Source organism: Martes martes (genome assembly GCF_963455335.1).
Source record: "Martes martes genome assembly, chromosome: 5".
NCBI classification, from domain to species: domain Eukaryota; kingdom Metazoa; phylum Chordata; class Mammalia; order Carnivora; family Mustelidae; genus Martes; species Martes martes.
In genome coordinates this window covers 68231722-68248338 of record NC_137892.1, presented here as the reverse complement: position 1 = coordinate 68248338, position 16617 = coordinate 68231722, and the positions used below count along the sequence as shown (strand labels likewise).

The following is a 16617-nucleotide window of genomic DNA, read 5'->3' as shown; positions in this document are numbered from 1 at the left end:
AAGCAAAAACTGCACGGTAGCAAGAGGACAACTAGTGCACAGATCTTGGTTTCTAATACCATTCCTTACAAAAAGGAACCAGGACTCCTTGGAGAAATAGTTAATTCCAGGGCTGGAGCAGGAAAGGTACAAGATGAGTCAGGTTGAAAGGACTTCTACCACCCAACACTGGAACAATTTGACCACCCAAATAACAAGGATGGTAATGAATCATTAAAAGAAAAAGAGGAATTCACAATACCCAAGACCATGCTGATAGTAAACAGAGAAAGAAATGGGAGGGAATGGAACGCTCTTATTTACATTATAATACTGAGTACTAGTTACTAAATGTGGAGGTATTAATGAATTGGAAAACCATCATTTTGCAACCACCATAGTAAGAATTGATTCAGGCAAGAAGCTAAATGGATACTAAACTTAGGGGGAAACTTTTGATAAGCAGCAGGACACTGGCATGATATTAAAGTATCTCCCCACAGATTGCCCATTAGTCACAATGGAGAAAAACAGTAACCGTCCAGGGTAAAAATCACACACACTTGACTGGGTGATCAAAGTTAACTACCAGTGAGGGCAGATGGACATCAGGTGTCTCCAGATGAGAAGACATCCTGAGAAGGACACATTACCGATAATATTTTGGCCAGAGGACCGTTTCTTGAATCTAATTAAGAAGAAATACAAGACAAATCCCCAAAGAGGAATATTCTATTAAAAAAAGAGACTGGCTTCTTAAAAAATATCAGGTAGTGTACACCAAAGCACTCAGCTTAAAGGGCTATAAGTTATGTTAACAAACTCTCAAATGGTTAAAAAAAAAAATGTGTGTGTAGAGAATGAGAAAGCAAAAACAAAAGGGTCAAAATAATGACAACTGGTGAATCTGGGCAAAGAGTATATAGATGCTCTTTGTATTACTCTTACAAGTTTTTGTAAGTTTAAATCCATTTACAAATAAAAAATTAAAATATCTGCCCCACGTACCATGGCATCTACGACAGGGCAGGAATTAACACGAATAAAAAAAAAAAAATCAACCTGTTGATAATGGACAGAACTGATTCCATTTTATATATAAACAAAGGCAAAGTACTTTTTTGGGTGAAATCTGAAAATAAGCTGAATCTTCCACAGATGCAACTACCATGTAAACTGAAGAGGGTAATTAGATATGTTCAAAACTTTATTGAGAGTGTTCACCATTTTGTGAATAAAATTGTGTCCCACATGATTATGTCACTCCTGATATTGGACTTTACCAGCATACCACATCTATAGCCATCTGCATTTCTATCTACTCACAGTGATTCTACATTTCAGTGCAAGTACGTAGTTACTTACCTTCAGATTCTCCACAGCTCTGCTTTGCTTATTAGCCCCTGCCTACATAGCCATTCCAGGACATACAAACCAATTTTGCTCTTGCAATAACATCATCAGGGGAGAAAATTATAAGTTCTTTGAAACCCCTCCCCAGCCCAAGCTAGCCATTATAGACAGCTACAAAAGAATGTCTCTCTCCTCCCTCCCCACCACTTATTAGAAGAATCCATAAACATGAGGGTACTTTATTCTTTAATATAAGCCCAAAAAAAGCAGAGAAAGAAATCTGGGGGAGAATATTAGATCAGCACTGGAATTGATCAAAAAATTACATCAGTCCCATAAAACCATCACCAATCGCCTGACTTTATCTATGTCCTCATGATGTTACATATAATGTATATTACATATTTACAAAGTGCTCATAGTGTCAGTGACTTCTTTTAGAGATTTCATTTATTTAGAGATGGGGAGAGGATATGAGGGGAAGGGAAAGAGAATCTAAAGCAGACTCCACGCTGAGTGTGGAGCCAGACGTGGGGATTGATCTCACAACCCTGAGATCATGACCTTAACTGAAACCAAGAGTTAGAGTCAACACTTCACTGACTGAGCCACCCAGGCACCCGTAGGCCTTGTTACTGTAGAAAAGAAAGGCTGCTATCTGTGTAATATGATCTAAAGAACAAGGAAAGGGAAATATAATTAGGAGCCTACTGCCTGAGAAGATGTTAGCCAACTATTTTCCCTAAATGGTTTATATGAGATTATAACACTGCTTTCAAATCTATTACCTGGTAATAAAATAGAAAAGAGTCAGAAAGAGCTCTAAAGACCACAAGTTAAGAAATGACAATAAAAAGGGATGAAAATGTAAAGCGTATCTTTCTCTGCAGATAATATAAAATAGAGACAGCCTGCATGGTAATTAACTATATGACTAAAATGGACAAAAAAAACAAGAAAGAAGAGAACTGTTCACCTAATTTAGGGAGACTAATCAAGGCAAAAATGAAATAGAAATTTGCGGGACAGCAAAAATGATTTTGTCACATGCAAAATAACAGTCTAATTCTTTTTAAGACTCAAAATGTGCTTATCTGAATGGGGTTATCATAAAAGGATCACTTCATAAATACAGCATACGAACATAATGGTAAACATAGAGTGACTGACATGACATATCTAACAGCCCAATAGGTACCTACCGAGGTGACAATGTTCTTTTTCTCTTGCTTCCCACTTGTGACTGTCCACATAAGCTGCAGAAAGCAAGCCTCTTTCACCTGAGGAAAAAGTCAATAATTAACAGGTGTGGCTCCACAATGGGTTCAGTTTATATGTCTTATTAACCATAGTTTGTCATATTTTCAATGTACTAGGTTATATAAAGATTCTAGTATGACATTATAACCAATATCTCAGAGTTCATAACTCAGTTCATGACAACATGCATTCCACTTCTAACAAGCAGAATATACAGAAAAACTGGAAATTTCTACAATAATGTTATGGGTAAGAATGCTGGTAATTTGTTCCTATAACTTTAGGACTAGAAGCCATTTGTTGTCCCTAAATTATAGCCTAAGTGAGCCCTAGAACTCCTTCGTAGAACCCAAATACTTGCTGAACTGTTGATTAACTCATTAATCAAATGCTTTATAATCATTAGTTATTCCTAAAAACATTTCCATCTGACTTGGATCAGCATATTTATCCTTACTTCACATAAAGCAAGGGTATCTTACCCTTGTGGTATATAAGAGAAACCAAGCAAGCCAGAGTTAAGGTAACTCATTAGATGGCATAACTGTATTCCCAGCACCCGGCACAAGGACTGGCATATGGCAACACTTGACAAACATGAGCTTAAGAAACGAATGAGAAAGAATGAGCAGCAACTTAATTAACCAAAACTACAACCTTTCGTGTTTCAAAAGACACCATTAAGAAAGTGAAAGGACAACTCACAGAATGGAGGAAATATTTGCAAATTACTTACCTGATAAGGGACTTATACCCAGAATATGTAAATGGCTCTTACAAATCAAAATTTAAAAAGACAACCCACTGAAAACTGGGCAAAGGGTGTGAACAGACATTTCTTAAAAACAAAAAAGCTCACATAAATTCCCAACAAGTGCATGGGAAGATGTTTAATATGATTTGCCATTATGAAAATACACTGAAATACAACTTGATACTCACTAGAATGACTATAATAAAAAAGAAAATAACAGCTATTTATAAGGATGTAGAGAAACTGGAACCCTCATATATTGTAGGTGACAATGTAAAATGGTTCAGCCACTTTGGAAAAGTTTAGCAGCTCCTCAAAATGTTAATGATGTGGGAAACAAAGACAAAAGAAAAATTATTAAATTTCCTTTCTACCTATAGCCCACTGACAAGTCCTTGAAACAGATAGAGTCACATTTTCCTAAGGACTCAACTGCCTTTATGTTGATACTTTGCTAAGGGCAACAGGCAATCTTAGCCCAACCTCCAGGCCCCTGAAGTCTACTTTCACATATAAAAAATTCCTTTGGAAACTTCCTTTATCCCTACCCCTCAGGATACATGTAGGCAATTATCCCCCAAGATTATGAACCATTGATATACATCTGAAGGATCTCACAAACTGAGTTTTTACTACACAGTAATAAATGACCTTTCCTAACAACAGCTAGCCCCCTCACCATCCTGGCTCGCCCAACTTGAAAGTACATAATGGGCCACTCCTCATGACCCCAGTGCAGCTCTTTCTGCCCTCTAGTCCTCGTACTTTAATAAAACCACCTTTCTGCACCAAAGACGTTTCAAGAATTCAGTCTTGGCCTTCGACTTGGAACCCTAACGTCTTTCCTACATCATTAACATGCAGTTACCATGCAACCCAACAATCTCACTCCTACATATATATCCAGGAGAAATAAAATCAGGTATGCAAACAAAAATTTGTATAGCAATATTTATAATAGCCCCAAAGTGAAAATAATGCAAATATCCAACAACTAATAAAAAGATAAACAAAATGTGATAAATTCTTAAACAGAGTATTATTTGGCAATAAAAAGAAATGAAGTACTGATACAGGCTGCAAATGGATGGACCTTGAAAACTTTGTTAATTGAAAAAGAAGCCAGTCACAAAAGGCCACGTATTACATAACTCCATTTATATGAAATGTCCCTAATAGGCAAATCCGTAGAAACAGCAGATTAGTGGTTGCCTAGAACTGGAGAGGAGATAGTCAGGAAAGCTTGTAGGAAAATCAGGAGTGACTACTAATGACTACAAGGGGTTTTCTGAAGTGATAAAAATGTGGTAAGGTGATGATTGTACAACACTGTGTGTATATATATATTTAAAAAAAAAAAAAGAACCATGGCAATGAATTATTGAAATGGGTGAATTGTAATGATATGTGAGTTGTATCTCAATAAAGCTATTTACAAGGGAAAAAAAAGGAAGGAAGGGATTGCAGGTAAGTATCTCAAGGTCACACAAAGTTCATAACGCGACAGTGTGAAAGCTACCTTATTACCTTAATTAAAGGGAGTTACCCTTCCTTACCATAATTACAGGTCAAAACTTTACTAGAATAATATGCTAAATTTGAGGTCTAGAGCTTAAGCAATGATGCAGTAATATGAAAAAGCTTCCAAAGACTGTCTCAAAGAGGAACTAAGATATTTTTAAAGAAATAATAACTATTAAAAAGTGTCTACACTTCAAGTGGATTATTAAAAAAAATTAGATGCTTGGCATAGTACATTTTCATAGAAACATTTTTCACAGATTTTTTCCCAAGCACACATTTTTCATAGAAATGATGTTATAAATTGTTAGTTACACTCCTAGATTTGCCAAGAAGGATGAATAAAATCCAATGGCATTAGCTGTGTAGCTGCACAAGTCAGGAGTGGGAGACCTGAGATTTGGTCTGAATTTTACCAGCTGGTAGAAAACTAGAGATCCTGCAGTTACAAAAGAAGGAGTTGACCTTGGTGACTGTTAAGGTCCCTTCATGTTCTTACACAGAAGCAGAAGAATAAATTCAGCTAACCCATTCATAATTTATAGCAGCATTTCTTTACAAACTGAATTCCAATTTCTAAAACCAGGAAGCTGTCTCCTTTCTGTGGAAACAAAAGCAGCTCTTCTGTATGTGAGCTCGAGCTAAGGACTATTAAGCTATATAAACTTCAGGATACCAGTGACTTATTCTCTATTATTATTATAATTTCTTACTTACTGTTTCTTCTTCTAGCATATGCTTCTAGCATAAGAAATTACCCTTTCATATTCTGGAGTCAAAAAAGACAACTATGAATGTAAATGTTCAAAGAGTTTCTAATGGGCAGACAAAAAAGCAGGGAAGGTAACGGTGGGGAAAGACAGGAGTCCAATAATGCCCTTTGTGTACAGTTGTTCAAGGGGGGGTCACATGAACTGAAAACAAATGAGGACCAGTAAATCTATAAAAGGCAAACCCAGCAACCCTTATATACATGAACCTTTAAATGTTTGCTTTATAAGAAAGTAACCAATAATCACTTTCCATTTCCACCGAGTATAGAACAAAAGGATATGGATTTAAGGATGAAAAATTTATATCTGGCAAATGGAAAATTTTCCTAGACCAAAAGAAACTGATGATAAATGTAGGAATGAATGGCCAAGTCTAGTAGGCAGAATAATGACTCTCCAAAAGATGTCCATGTCTTTTTTTTTTTTTTAAGATTTTATTTATTTATTTGACAGAGATCACAGGTAGGCAGAGAGGCACTCAGAGAGCGAGGGGTAAGCAGGCTCCCCGCTAAGCGGAGATCCCGACATGGGGCTTGATCCCAGGACCCTGGGATCACTACCCGAGCCGAAGGCAGAGGCTTTAACCCACTGAGCCACCCAGGCACCCCAAGATGTCCACGTCTTAATCTCCACAGCCTGTGAATGTTAGGATACACAGCTCAAGGGTATTGAGGTTAAGATCACCAAAATCAATCAGTGTTAAAATGAGGCGATTGGGGGCGCCTGGGTGGCTCAGTGGGTTAAGGCCTCAGCCTTCGTCTCAGGTCATGATCTCAGGGTCCTGGGATCGAGTCCCGCATCGGGCTCTCTGCTCAGCAGGGAGCCTGCTTCCTCCTCTCTCTCTGTCTGCCTCTCTGCCTGGTTGTGATCTCTCTCTGTCAAATAAATAAATAAAATCTTTAAAAAAAAAATGAGGTGATTATACTGGGTTATCCAGGTGAACCCAATGTAATCACAAGGTCTTTATAAGTGAAAAGGGGGGAAGGAAGGTACTACTGATGAAGGATTATTGGAAGGCAGTAAGGCAGGGACAACCCCACCTGCCCCCCAAGAGGAAACCACCCTTAAAAGGATTTTACATCACTCTGGAAGGAGGCCTCCACCCTTTCCCATAAGATAGATACGTGACCTAAAAATCTGCTTGGATGACAGGTACAGGGGGAATTAATCAGATTGAAACAGCCCACCAACAAGCCCATAAAAAACTCCTGTGGCAACCCCTTTGGGAGCTTGTACTATGACTTTGCTATTGCTCAATAAAACCTGCTTTGCTGCCCACCACTCTGTCTGGTCTAACTCTTCATTTTTGAAATGGCATGACCAAGAATTTTAGGCTCCAGCAGAGAAAAAAAATCCTGCAACACCATGATGTGTGAAGGATGGAGTGATATAAGGCCTTGACTTGCTCATGTTCAAGATGTTTGAAAAAGGGGAGCATCAGCCAAGGCATGTAAGGGGTCTCCCAAAGAAGGAAAAGACATGGAAACAGATTTCCCCCTAGAGACTGCTGGAGAAAACCCATCTTTTTCAACATCTTGACCCTCTGTCGGAATTCTGACCTACAGAACTGTACGATAATACCTGTAAGGTTTTAAACCACCTAATTTGTGGTAATTTGTTACAACAGCAATAGTAAATTACTACACCTTAGGACAAACATTCCATTTTTGTAAGCCTTTTAAAGCAAGATATCTTTATGATATCTTTCTGATACCTTACAAATGACATCATTTAAAAAATCTTTGCATTTCTGTATAGTAGTTGCAAGGTCTGTATATTAACATTAGAATCAAAGATTTCCTTGAAGTCAGAATGTTAAACTGGGTGAACAATGGTAAAGTGGAAAATCTAAATCAGTTTCTTAAACTTTAATGTGTATGTGAACCTTGATAAAAATGAAGGTTCTAATTCAGTAGGTCTTTAGTAGCGACAGAGACTCTATTTCTAACAACTTTCCACGTGATACAGTATTAATCCTCAGACCAGACTGAAGTAGTAAGTGGATAAAACGTTAATAGCCTCCCAGGTTTAGGTCTGTCTGATTAATCCCACTCTGCAAATGCCACCCAATAGTATATATAAACCTTTCTTGAACTTGGTTATCCTTCAGCCAGTTAGCTTTGAGGGCAACCATATTCTCTAAGATAGAACTCTCCACCACCAAAAGAAATATTTTCTCTATTCAATTCTAGAAAAGATACTTCCGAAGACCAGAATTTTGAAGTTTAGTGAGAAGTGACTTAAAAGTCAATCATCTTAACTGCATTCTCAAATCTGGGATGGTCCCTAATGCACTATCTGGCATACTTCTATTACTTGCCTTATAGCTCCCCAGTTCCTGATTTTCAGGACTCCTTGCTTCTATGATCTAACTTAGTGCTTATTCAATAGAACCTAATGATGAAAATGTTCAATTCTGAGCTGTGCAACTGTGGCCACTAATTACACTTCTCTACTAAACACTCAAAATGTGGTTAATGTGACTAAAAAACTCTGAATTTCTTATTTTATTTGTTTGACTAATTTCAATAGCCACATGTAGCTAGTAGTTACTACAATGTAACAACACAGGTATATCCCACTACAAGTTCACCAGTTTAAGAACAAAATGCTAACTGAAAATTCTCTCAGTTCACCCTTATCTAATATTAGATGATTGCCTCAAACACTGGCAACCATGATAGTCTCCCTGATACAGAATCAAGGTCCTGTGTAAATTGAAAAGCATTTATTAAGAGCCATAAAATTAAGCATGCTAGCAAACAGGTACAGCAGCTAATTCTCACAGAGACATCAGGTACCGTACATACCGCTTTACCTAATGTGTGGCACTAAACATTTTCACCTGCTAGGTCAACCAGTTAATCCTCAGAAAACCTGGAGGCCAACAATGACGTTTTCAATTGATATTTAATAGCTGTTCCTAAAGAACTGTGAACAACAGTGTAAGTGTTGGTTTTTAATAGGAGCTAGAGGAAGTATGTTGGAAAGAAGATAAAAGGCACTGGAAACATCAATTGTGATTATTGCATTTTAGTCATATAATCATACACCTATCAGGATTTAGCTTGTATGAATGTCAACTTTTCCTAATGTCTTTGAGCAGATCCATTAAAAACGTTTTGAGTGAGGTGCCATTTACTCAAATATCCAAATACAGTTGACCCTTGAATACCACTCTGAACTGCACCGGTCCACTTAACACAGCTTTGCTTTTTTTTTTTTTTTTTTCCAGTACATACAGTATAGTCCTCTAAAGCTTAGTTCCCTTAAGATTTTAGTAACATTTTCCGTAGCTCACTTTAAGAACACATTATACACTTACATAAAACATAAAAAATAAGTGTTAATGTAGTGTTTATTATGGGTAAGGTCAACAGTAGGCTTAAGTGCGGGGGGAGTCAAAACTTACACAAAATTTTCCAACTGCCTGGCATCATGCCCCTAACCCCTGAGCTGTTCTCGGGTCAACTATACTTGGGAAGTAGCTATTGCCTCTACACGTGGAAAACTGTGGCATAGAAAGGTCACTCAAAAAGTTGTGCCCCAGGTCGTCGGATGAGAAATTAGTACTGAAATTCTTATCCCAAGTGGAGACCAAAAGTCTTAAATTGTGAAGTGGTGAGAAATTGGTTTAGGCCGCCCCTTCAAAGACACTTAAGCAGAGAGGAAAACTTCCTAGCTCTGAAGTGGGAACACCTGGGCTCTTCACGGTCAGCAAAAAGACGACCACCCTAACACACAAACCCTGCAAATCTTACGCAAAAGACCTCATGCCTTAACTTCATCTACTTTGCACACCTCTGGACGGGCTGGCAGTTATTTTGGGTAAGGAGACGGATCCGAGGCCACACTTCCCCTTTGCGCGCTACCTAACGCTCCAAATGGTTTCTCTAGCAACTAGATCCCAGAAGCATTTCCTGTCCTCTTGAAAGCCCACGGTTCCCTTCACTTAAGGAAGAGCTCTCAGTGACAAAAGAAGTAGCCCCACAGAAGCAGAACAGCCACCAACCTGCCAAGAAGAGCGGAGGCAGAGGCACTTTCCGCGCCACAAGAAACCAGCGCCTCACTATGGGGGCAGCCATCTTGGAACATACCAAGAGGACGAACGTCCAGGGATTGCGGGCAGAGGAAGGGGTGGGGTCATAGGCCGACGCTCCGCCCCCCCTCCCCAGCTCCTGTCGTTGGTGTGGCCCGGGACAGCATGGCTGCCACAATTCGCCTTCCGAAGCACGACCTTCTGCAGGCGCTGCGGAGTTCGGTGTATCCTGGGGTGGGAGGCTCAGGCTCCACGTGCTGCTGCTGCCCTCTCGGAGGTATCTGCGGCCTCTGGTCATGAAGGAGGGGAGGAATGGGAAAAAAGGGAGATTGACACCTCAGCAGGCATCACTTGGGGGAAATAACAGCGCCTCCGTCACTCACTGGCCTGGAGCCCCGCAGCTTGCTCTCTCGTCCCCTGGTTGCGTGCGTGTGCAGCCCTGGCCCTCCCTGTGCCTGGGAACCAAAGGACAGCCAGGCTGAGGTCTCGACCTTGGGGCTGTAGTAGTCCCTCGGAAGAGGCGACGCTGTTGTCTGGAAATCCCTCTCTCCCTTGGGTGGACTGTCCTGCAGTTTGGTAGCAGAGGTCTGCCTCTCCGAGTTTCGCGCCCCAGCTCTGCCGCTAATAACCTGAAAGACCTTGTGCAGGTTTCTTCATCTGTAAAATGGTCCCTTAATAAGTTTACGGAAATGATGAACTTTGAATATACTGATAATAAAATACTTAACACTTGGTGTCAGGTATTACTCTATGCATTTTACGTATTTTAATTCCTCTTCTGCTCACAACCCCCAGTGAGGGAGGTTCCGTTCTTTTCTCTACGGAAGTGGAGACAGCAAGGCCAAGTCATTAGCCCAAGGTGGGATTTGCACTCAGGCAGCCCGATAGGACAGCCCTGCTCTAACAGTTCTCTGGGCTGTCTCCCATAAACAGACAACACTTTTTACTGGTAACCTGTTATTGCGGTATAGAGAGGTCTTCAGTGCATGATTCTTTGACCAAGCTCCACTCCATGCACAGGCAAGCATCCGAAAGTAAAAAACGTTTCCCAAACTTTTCTACTAAGCTGTGGTCAGTGATTTCATCATGAGAATACCAACAGTCCAGTTCTGAGAGGCCTTAACTCCTGATTTCACAAATGGCAGAACCGGGAATTACAATGGTCACACTCTAGCTGTTTGCACTACACTATGAGTTTCCACCTAGTTAAACCAAAACTAGACCTACTAGTCTGACGTTTAAACAGTAACCTTTAGTTTTGTGCTTTTGTTTTTTTATTCGCTTGTAATCCCATAACTAGATGGGGAATGTATATTTGTCTTTCACGTCCCAGATTCTTCTCAACCCATCTCCATACAGTTAATCACTAGCTCTTTTCACACACAAAAACGAAACTTGCTGAGAATTTGAATTCTCTGATATTTTAGAGATGTTTACTTTTCCACCAGAGTGACTTACTTTTAGCTGTTCAGATAGATTATTTATATTAGGTGAAGATCAGTTATTAGAGGCAACCAAGTTCTATGCATGTTTTTACTTAGTACAAGGTAGTGAAAGTCATTTTACTTTTTTCATTGTTTTTTAGCTAAAAGATACCTACTTACAGATAGTATTGTGAAATTGGAAGAATTTCAGCACAAGAAGGTGGCTATTGCATATCATCTTCCTGGCACCAAAGGTAATTGAATCTATTTTGTTAATTCTTTCAGTGATGTGTCATTCAGGTTTTTTCTGTCTTTATCACTGTTCAGTCTCCTTCAGTGATCTTTGAGAAAAAATTGACATGGGTTATTCTTAATTTCCTAGTCTATCCCTAAATGTACTTTTCATCTCATTTTCTACTACTATAGTCTACCATCTCCGCTTGTCACTTTTCCCAGGATCGCAAAGAAATGCTAAAATTAGTGTTGGAACCAGTCCTCTCTAGATCCACGCCACCCAGACTAAGGATCAAGGGTCAGCAGCATCTGGGAGTTTCACAGAAATGTGAAACTTGAAGCCCCAGACTGTTAATATGCACAGTAAAGTCTGAGAACTGCTCAAGATGATTGGCTTTTACATTTTTGATGCACCTCTGAGTAAAAAGTACATTTTACATAGTATCTCCAGTATACACATATATCTTCAAACACAAGTGAAATATAGTGAAACAAAACCGTCCCATGTGTGATGCATTTTCTTTCTTTCTTTCTTTTTTTAATGTTTATTTGAGAGAGAGTGAGGGGGAGAGGGGAGCACACTTGATCCAGTGACCCTGAGATTATGACCTTAGCTGAAATTAAGAGTCGGAAGCACAACAGACTGAGCCACCCACGTGCCCCCTTTGATGCATTTTCATATTTTGCTCCTCGGCTAAAAAATTCAATAGACTAAAACAAAGATTTTTTTTTAATTATCAAAATATTAGTCATTATTGAGCCTGGGTGATGGACACATGAGAGCATAATGTTCTATCCCTGTTTTGGGCTATGTTTGAATATTTTTTTTACAAAAAGCTGAAAACACACCACCACACTAGGTCTTACTCCTTTCAGCATCTGGGAAATTTTGTTGAATTCATTCCCTCTCTCCTGCACATTTTTTCCAGTACTTTAAATTCCTTTAAAATGTAACGATATTCTAGTCTCTTTCAGTAACAGTTTAGTTTGTCCCTGCTGACTTCTTCAAATCTCCTTACTCTCCCTTTCAGATGTTTCTGAGCACTTAATACTTACTGCTTCTAGCCCTCCAGAAATCAGTCTTTCCTCACCTCTCCACTAATCATATTGTTACATTATACCACGTGTGGAATGAGAACATAAGCTTTAAAAGTGAGGGAGAATATGTTCATCTTCAGTGTGGGAGACTCAGTCTGTATTTTACCTCACTCTTCTTTTTACCCCTTTACCTTTTGGAGCTTTGTGAAGTTGGCAGAATTAGGGGTTCGTGTCATTTTCTAGTTAAATCCAATTGTCATAGTCATTCTAAGGCTGTGACAGTTGTGCATATGTTCTGAAAGGCAATTAATATAATGAGTGCCAATTTACTCCATGGTCAGATTGATATTTATAAAATCCCATCAACATTTCTTCATTATGAGAACCCACAATCGTCCTCTGTTATACATCACATTGTGTACACAATTCCCTGGCTTCCTTGCTCCTCCATAGTGGACCTTACCCTTTCTGGAGTCCAGTATGATTTCCTGTTAATCTAGTCACAGTTCTCCCCTCACTACCCATCACCCCCATTCTGTGATATTATTTATGCTGATTGTCATACCAAGAATGCTCCCCTCTTCTGAGTTTCTCCGAGTCCTGTCCAGCCCCTTCCTTTCTCTCTGGTACTTCTCCACTCAGATCTGGTCTGTTTCTGCTACCCTGATTTCTTTTTTTCTGTATCATGTATATAGTTGGTCACTTGTCACCACCCCATCATTTTCAGATTGCTTTGTATAAATATATCTTGTTTTCTCAAAAAGACTAAGTTCTTTCAGGGCAGGAACCATAACTAAGCTTTCTCTGTGTTACAAGAACTTAAATCTTGATTATTTGTTTTAAAATGTGAATTAACATCTATTGAAATTTTGGATTCTTAAGGGTTATTAAAAAGTATAAGATGTAAAGTCATCTCATTAAAATTTTTCGTACTAGAAACTGTTTAGAAACAGTTAATAGAATAAATTCACTTAAATCTGACAAGGGACAGAATGAAAATGCGAACAGTGTGTATGATTTACTGGCAGTTACTATATGCTAGGCCCTGTGCTAAATGCTTAACATATATTATCTCAGGATATCCCATGAGGTAGCTCTTATGATCAGCGAACAGTGTGTATGATTTACTGGCAGTTACTATATGCTAGGCCCTGTGCTAAATGCTTAACATATATTATCTCGGGATATCCCATGAGGTAGCTCTTATGATCCTCACTTTACACATGAGAAATCAAGTCTCACAAGCAAGCATCTCCCCGTAGCATACAAGCAGCAGAGAGCCCAGGTCCTTCCATCTGTATGGAAACCTTTAATTGTGATATTGTTCTGCAGATAAAGATTGGAGGGTCCATAGCATTAACCTAAACCAGGTGGGCCTTCCTTTCTTGTAAATTGAGAACAGTGTCTGCCTTAGCTTCCTTGTGTTTTAATGTGTATTGTGCCATTCCTTTAAGCAGCCTTCCTTCAAAGCTCTGCGTCTTGGAGCAAAACCTGTAGACTTCTCTTGGCAGCTCACATGCTTCTTTGGTGCTGACATATCTCACCCCCCATTTTGCTGAGAATCTGGTCCTTTCCTAATGCCAAGAAGCAGTGTTTCCTTTTGGTACTTGTTTCCATAGTCAATTAAATACAAGGCAGGGAACAGAGATAGAGTATAATCACCTTAATATGATTCTGTTACAGAGAGCGTTCATGGCTATTTAGAGGGTAGTTTTTTTTTTAACCCCCTGTGCATTCTGTAGTACTGTGGCATGCTTTCTGACAATGGAGTAGGGAGACCAAGAGAAATGAGCGGTAGAGTTGAACCAAATGAAAGAAACGTGAAATTTTCCTGAACTGTGTGGGTCAACCACTGGGGCAAACCTACCTTCATTGCATATTTTCCTTTCACTCTTCCTGCTAGGTACCCTGCCAGTTAATAGTTTGGATGTCTTGGTTACTTTTTTCTTTTTTTTTAAGTCTCCTATTGGGTCACCTATAGGGGCAGTTCTTTGAGGTAAGCCTCTGGGACATGAGTTTTTAAACTTTAATGTGTGAATCACCAAGGTAGTCAAAATTGCATATTCTTGTGTTCCTACTCCTAGAAATTGTATGTTACAAAGTTCTGAGTGGGCTTTCAGCCTATAGCACAGAGAATTTGCTTCACAGACCTTCTGTGACACTGTTCTTGAGGAGACTAGCCAGTGATGGGAGCTACATGGCCATAAGCCCCTCTAAGTGCCCCTTTGCTGTGTACCAGGATCCAGCTTCCTCTTCTTCTTGAGGTCAGATTCCTGATAGTCCCAGTCAGCCTGAGTGATGACCATTAAACCATGCTTTCTTCCAGCAACCTATCTGAGAAACATGGAAGAGAAATTGACTCAGAACAAGCTCATCTTGAAGGAGGAGTTGAAAACCTTGCTTCATTTGTGCGATTCCAGGGACGATATGGAACTGGTTAAAAATGTCATTTACAGGTGAGGCATTTCCTTAGAATTCTGCCAGTTGTGGTCTCTTCTCACTCTGTTCTTTTGCCTGAACAATCTCATCCATTTAACCAGGTTTCAGCTATCACTTGTGCATTAATGACTTTCAGATCTCTTGTCCACATGCCTGCACTGAGCTCCAGATGTTTATATTCATTTATTAGACGCTTACTGGATTCCTTCTATATGCCAGGTACTGAGGATAGAAAACCAGAATTCATGCCTCAAGAAATCACCAGCCTGATGAACTCTGCTTCTATGTCCCCTTGGTCTTCACATTCAACTTTTACAAATTGCCACTCAGGAGACACCGGGGAACCTCTTTCCCCTAATCTCATTTGCTCTCCTCCTTGATAAGATAACAAATCCCACTGCTTCCACTTCCCTGGTATCTCTCCTCTCTAGCCTTCCTCTCTTTGTCCTCATTACCAGTGCCTTAGTTTAGGCCTCATTTTATCTCACTTGGATCACTTCAGGAGACTTCTGGCTCAGCTCCCTCCTCCTGGCCTATGCTTGTTATGTTTCATTGTCAGTTTCCCATGTCAGGGGAACTCAGGGGTAAGAGCCTGCAGTTGGGAAACCCAGCAAAGGTTTCGCTTACTCAGGAAGTGTATGACCCAAAATCAACAGGCTTCATTTCTGAAATCAAGTTCATGCTTTTTTTTTTTTTTTTAAATTATAATGTATTATTTATTTCAAGGGTACAGGTCTGTGGTTCATCAGTCTTGCATAATGCCCAGCACTCCCCATTGTCCATCATTTAGCCACTCCGTCACCCCCCCCCCTTTTTTCTTAACCATTCTTGAAAGATATATTGCTATACATGGACCTGCATTTATATTGTACACCTATAGAGAGAACTACTAGGTGTTCATATATAGAATACTGGAAGGATATGTACCAAAAGTTAACTGTAGTTCTCTGGCAATTACACATTTTTTTTTGGTCTAAATATGTACTTTTTTGATTTCTCAAACTTGTCTCTTATGGGCATTATCAGTTTTATAATGTGAAAAAATTAATGTTATTTTTAAAAAGGAAAAAAACACAATATTACACTAAATTCATTGAAAGTTTGAAAACTCCAAAAACGTAGAAGAAATGTGTCATAAAGTCTGGTATTTCAGTTGTCTCTTTTTGCACACCAGAACTTAATGGCTTAACAAGACAACTGTTTATTATTTCTCTATCATCTATTACTGTCTTTTCTCTATTATTACTGTGGGTCAGGAGTTGAAGCTGGTTAGCTGGGCAGTCTTTATTGGTGTCAGCTAACGTCACTTGCTGATCCATAGTCAGCTGCTGGCTAGGCTGAGCTAGAAGGTCCAGGAAACTTCACTTGTATTTCTGATGCCTGAGTCCATGTGGCCCTTCTTTCCCCTTGGAATGTCTTCATGAGTCTAGCAGGGCTACACTTGCACCCAGCACAGGTAGAAGCTGCAGGCCTTGTAAAGCTGCCCAGAACTGGCACAGTTTCACTTCTGTCACATCCTCTTGTTCAAGGCAAGTTAGTTTTCCCCCATGCAGGGGGAAAAGCAAGAGTTCCACCTCTGAATGGATCAACCACTGTTGATATTTTTATACATTTTCTCACTGATTTTTAATGTGCAAAGATCATGTGGTTTTTTTTTTTTTTAAAGATTTTATTTATTTATTTGACAGACAGAGATCACAAGTAGGCAGAGAGGCCGGCAGAGAGAGAGGAGGAAGCAGGCTCCCCGCCAAGCAGAGAACCCGATATGGGGCTCAATCCCAGGACCCTGGGATCATGACCTGA

General features: G+C 39.6%; 2 protein-coding genes across 4 annotated transcripts in view; one reads left to right on the top strand and one right to left on the bottom strand.

The window, feature by feature from the left end:
- Nucleotides 1-9740, bottom strand: part of MRPS27 (mitochondrial ribosomal protein S27) — an 82117-nt gene extending 72377 nt beyond the window's left edge. For both annotated transcript variants that reach the window (XM_080803636.1, XM_080803637.1), the window contains exons 1-2: nucleotides 9653-9740; nucleotides 2535-2612 (exon numbers count right to left, since the gene is read on the bottom strand). In XM_080803636.1, the coding sequence (XP_080659762.1) occupies nucleotides 2535-2612; nucleotides 9653-9725 (151 nt within the window). In that variant the 5' untranslated portion in view covers nucleotides 9726-9740. The remainder of the gene's footprint in view (nucleotides 1-2534; nucleotides 2613-9652) is intronic.
- An 86-nt stretch (nucleotides 9741-9826) lies between these two features.
- PTCD2 (pentatricopeptide repeat domain 2) overlaps nucleotides 9827-16617 on the top strand; it is a 33355-nt gene continuing 26564 nt past the window's right edge. Inside the window, exons 1-3 of one of the 2 annotated variants that reach the window (XM_080804283.1) lie at nucleotides 9833-9956; nucleotides 11265-11357; nucleotides 14702-14831. In XM_080804283.1, the coding sequence (XP_080660409.1) occupies nucleotides 9845-9956; nucleotides 11265-11357; nucleotides 14702-14831 (335 nt within the window). In that variant the 5' untranslated portion in view covers nucleotides 9833-9844. Of the gene's footprint in view, nucleotides 9957-11264; nucleotides 11358-14701; nucleotides 14832-16617 lie in introns of both variants that reach the window. The other variant, XM_080804284.1, reaches the window with a different exon arrangement.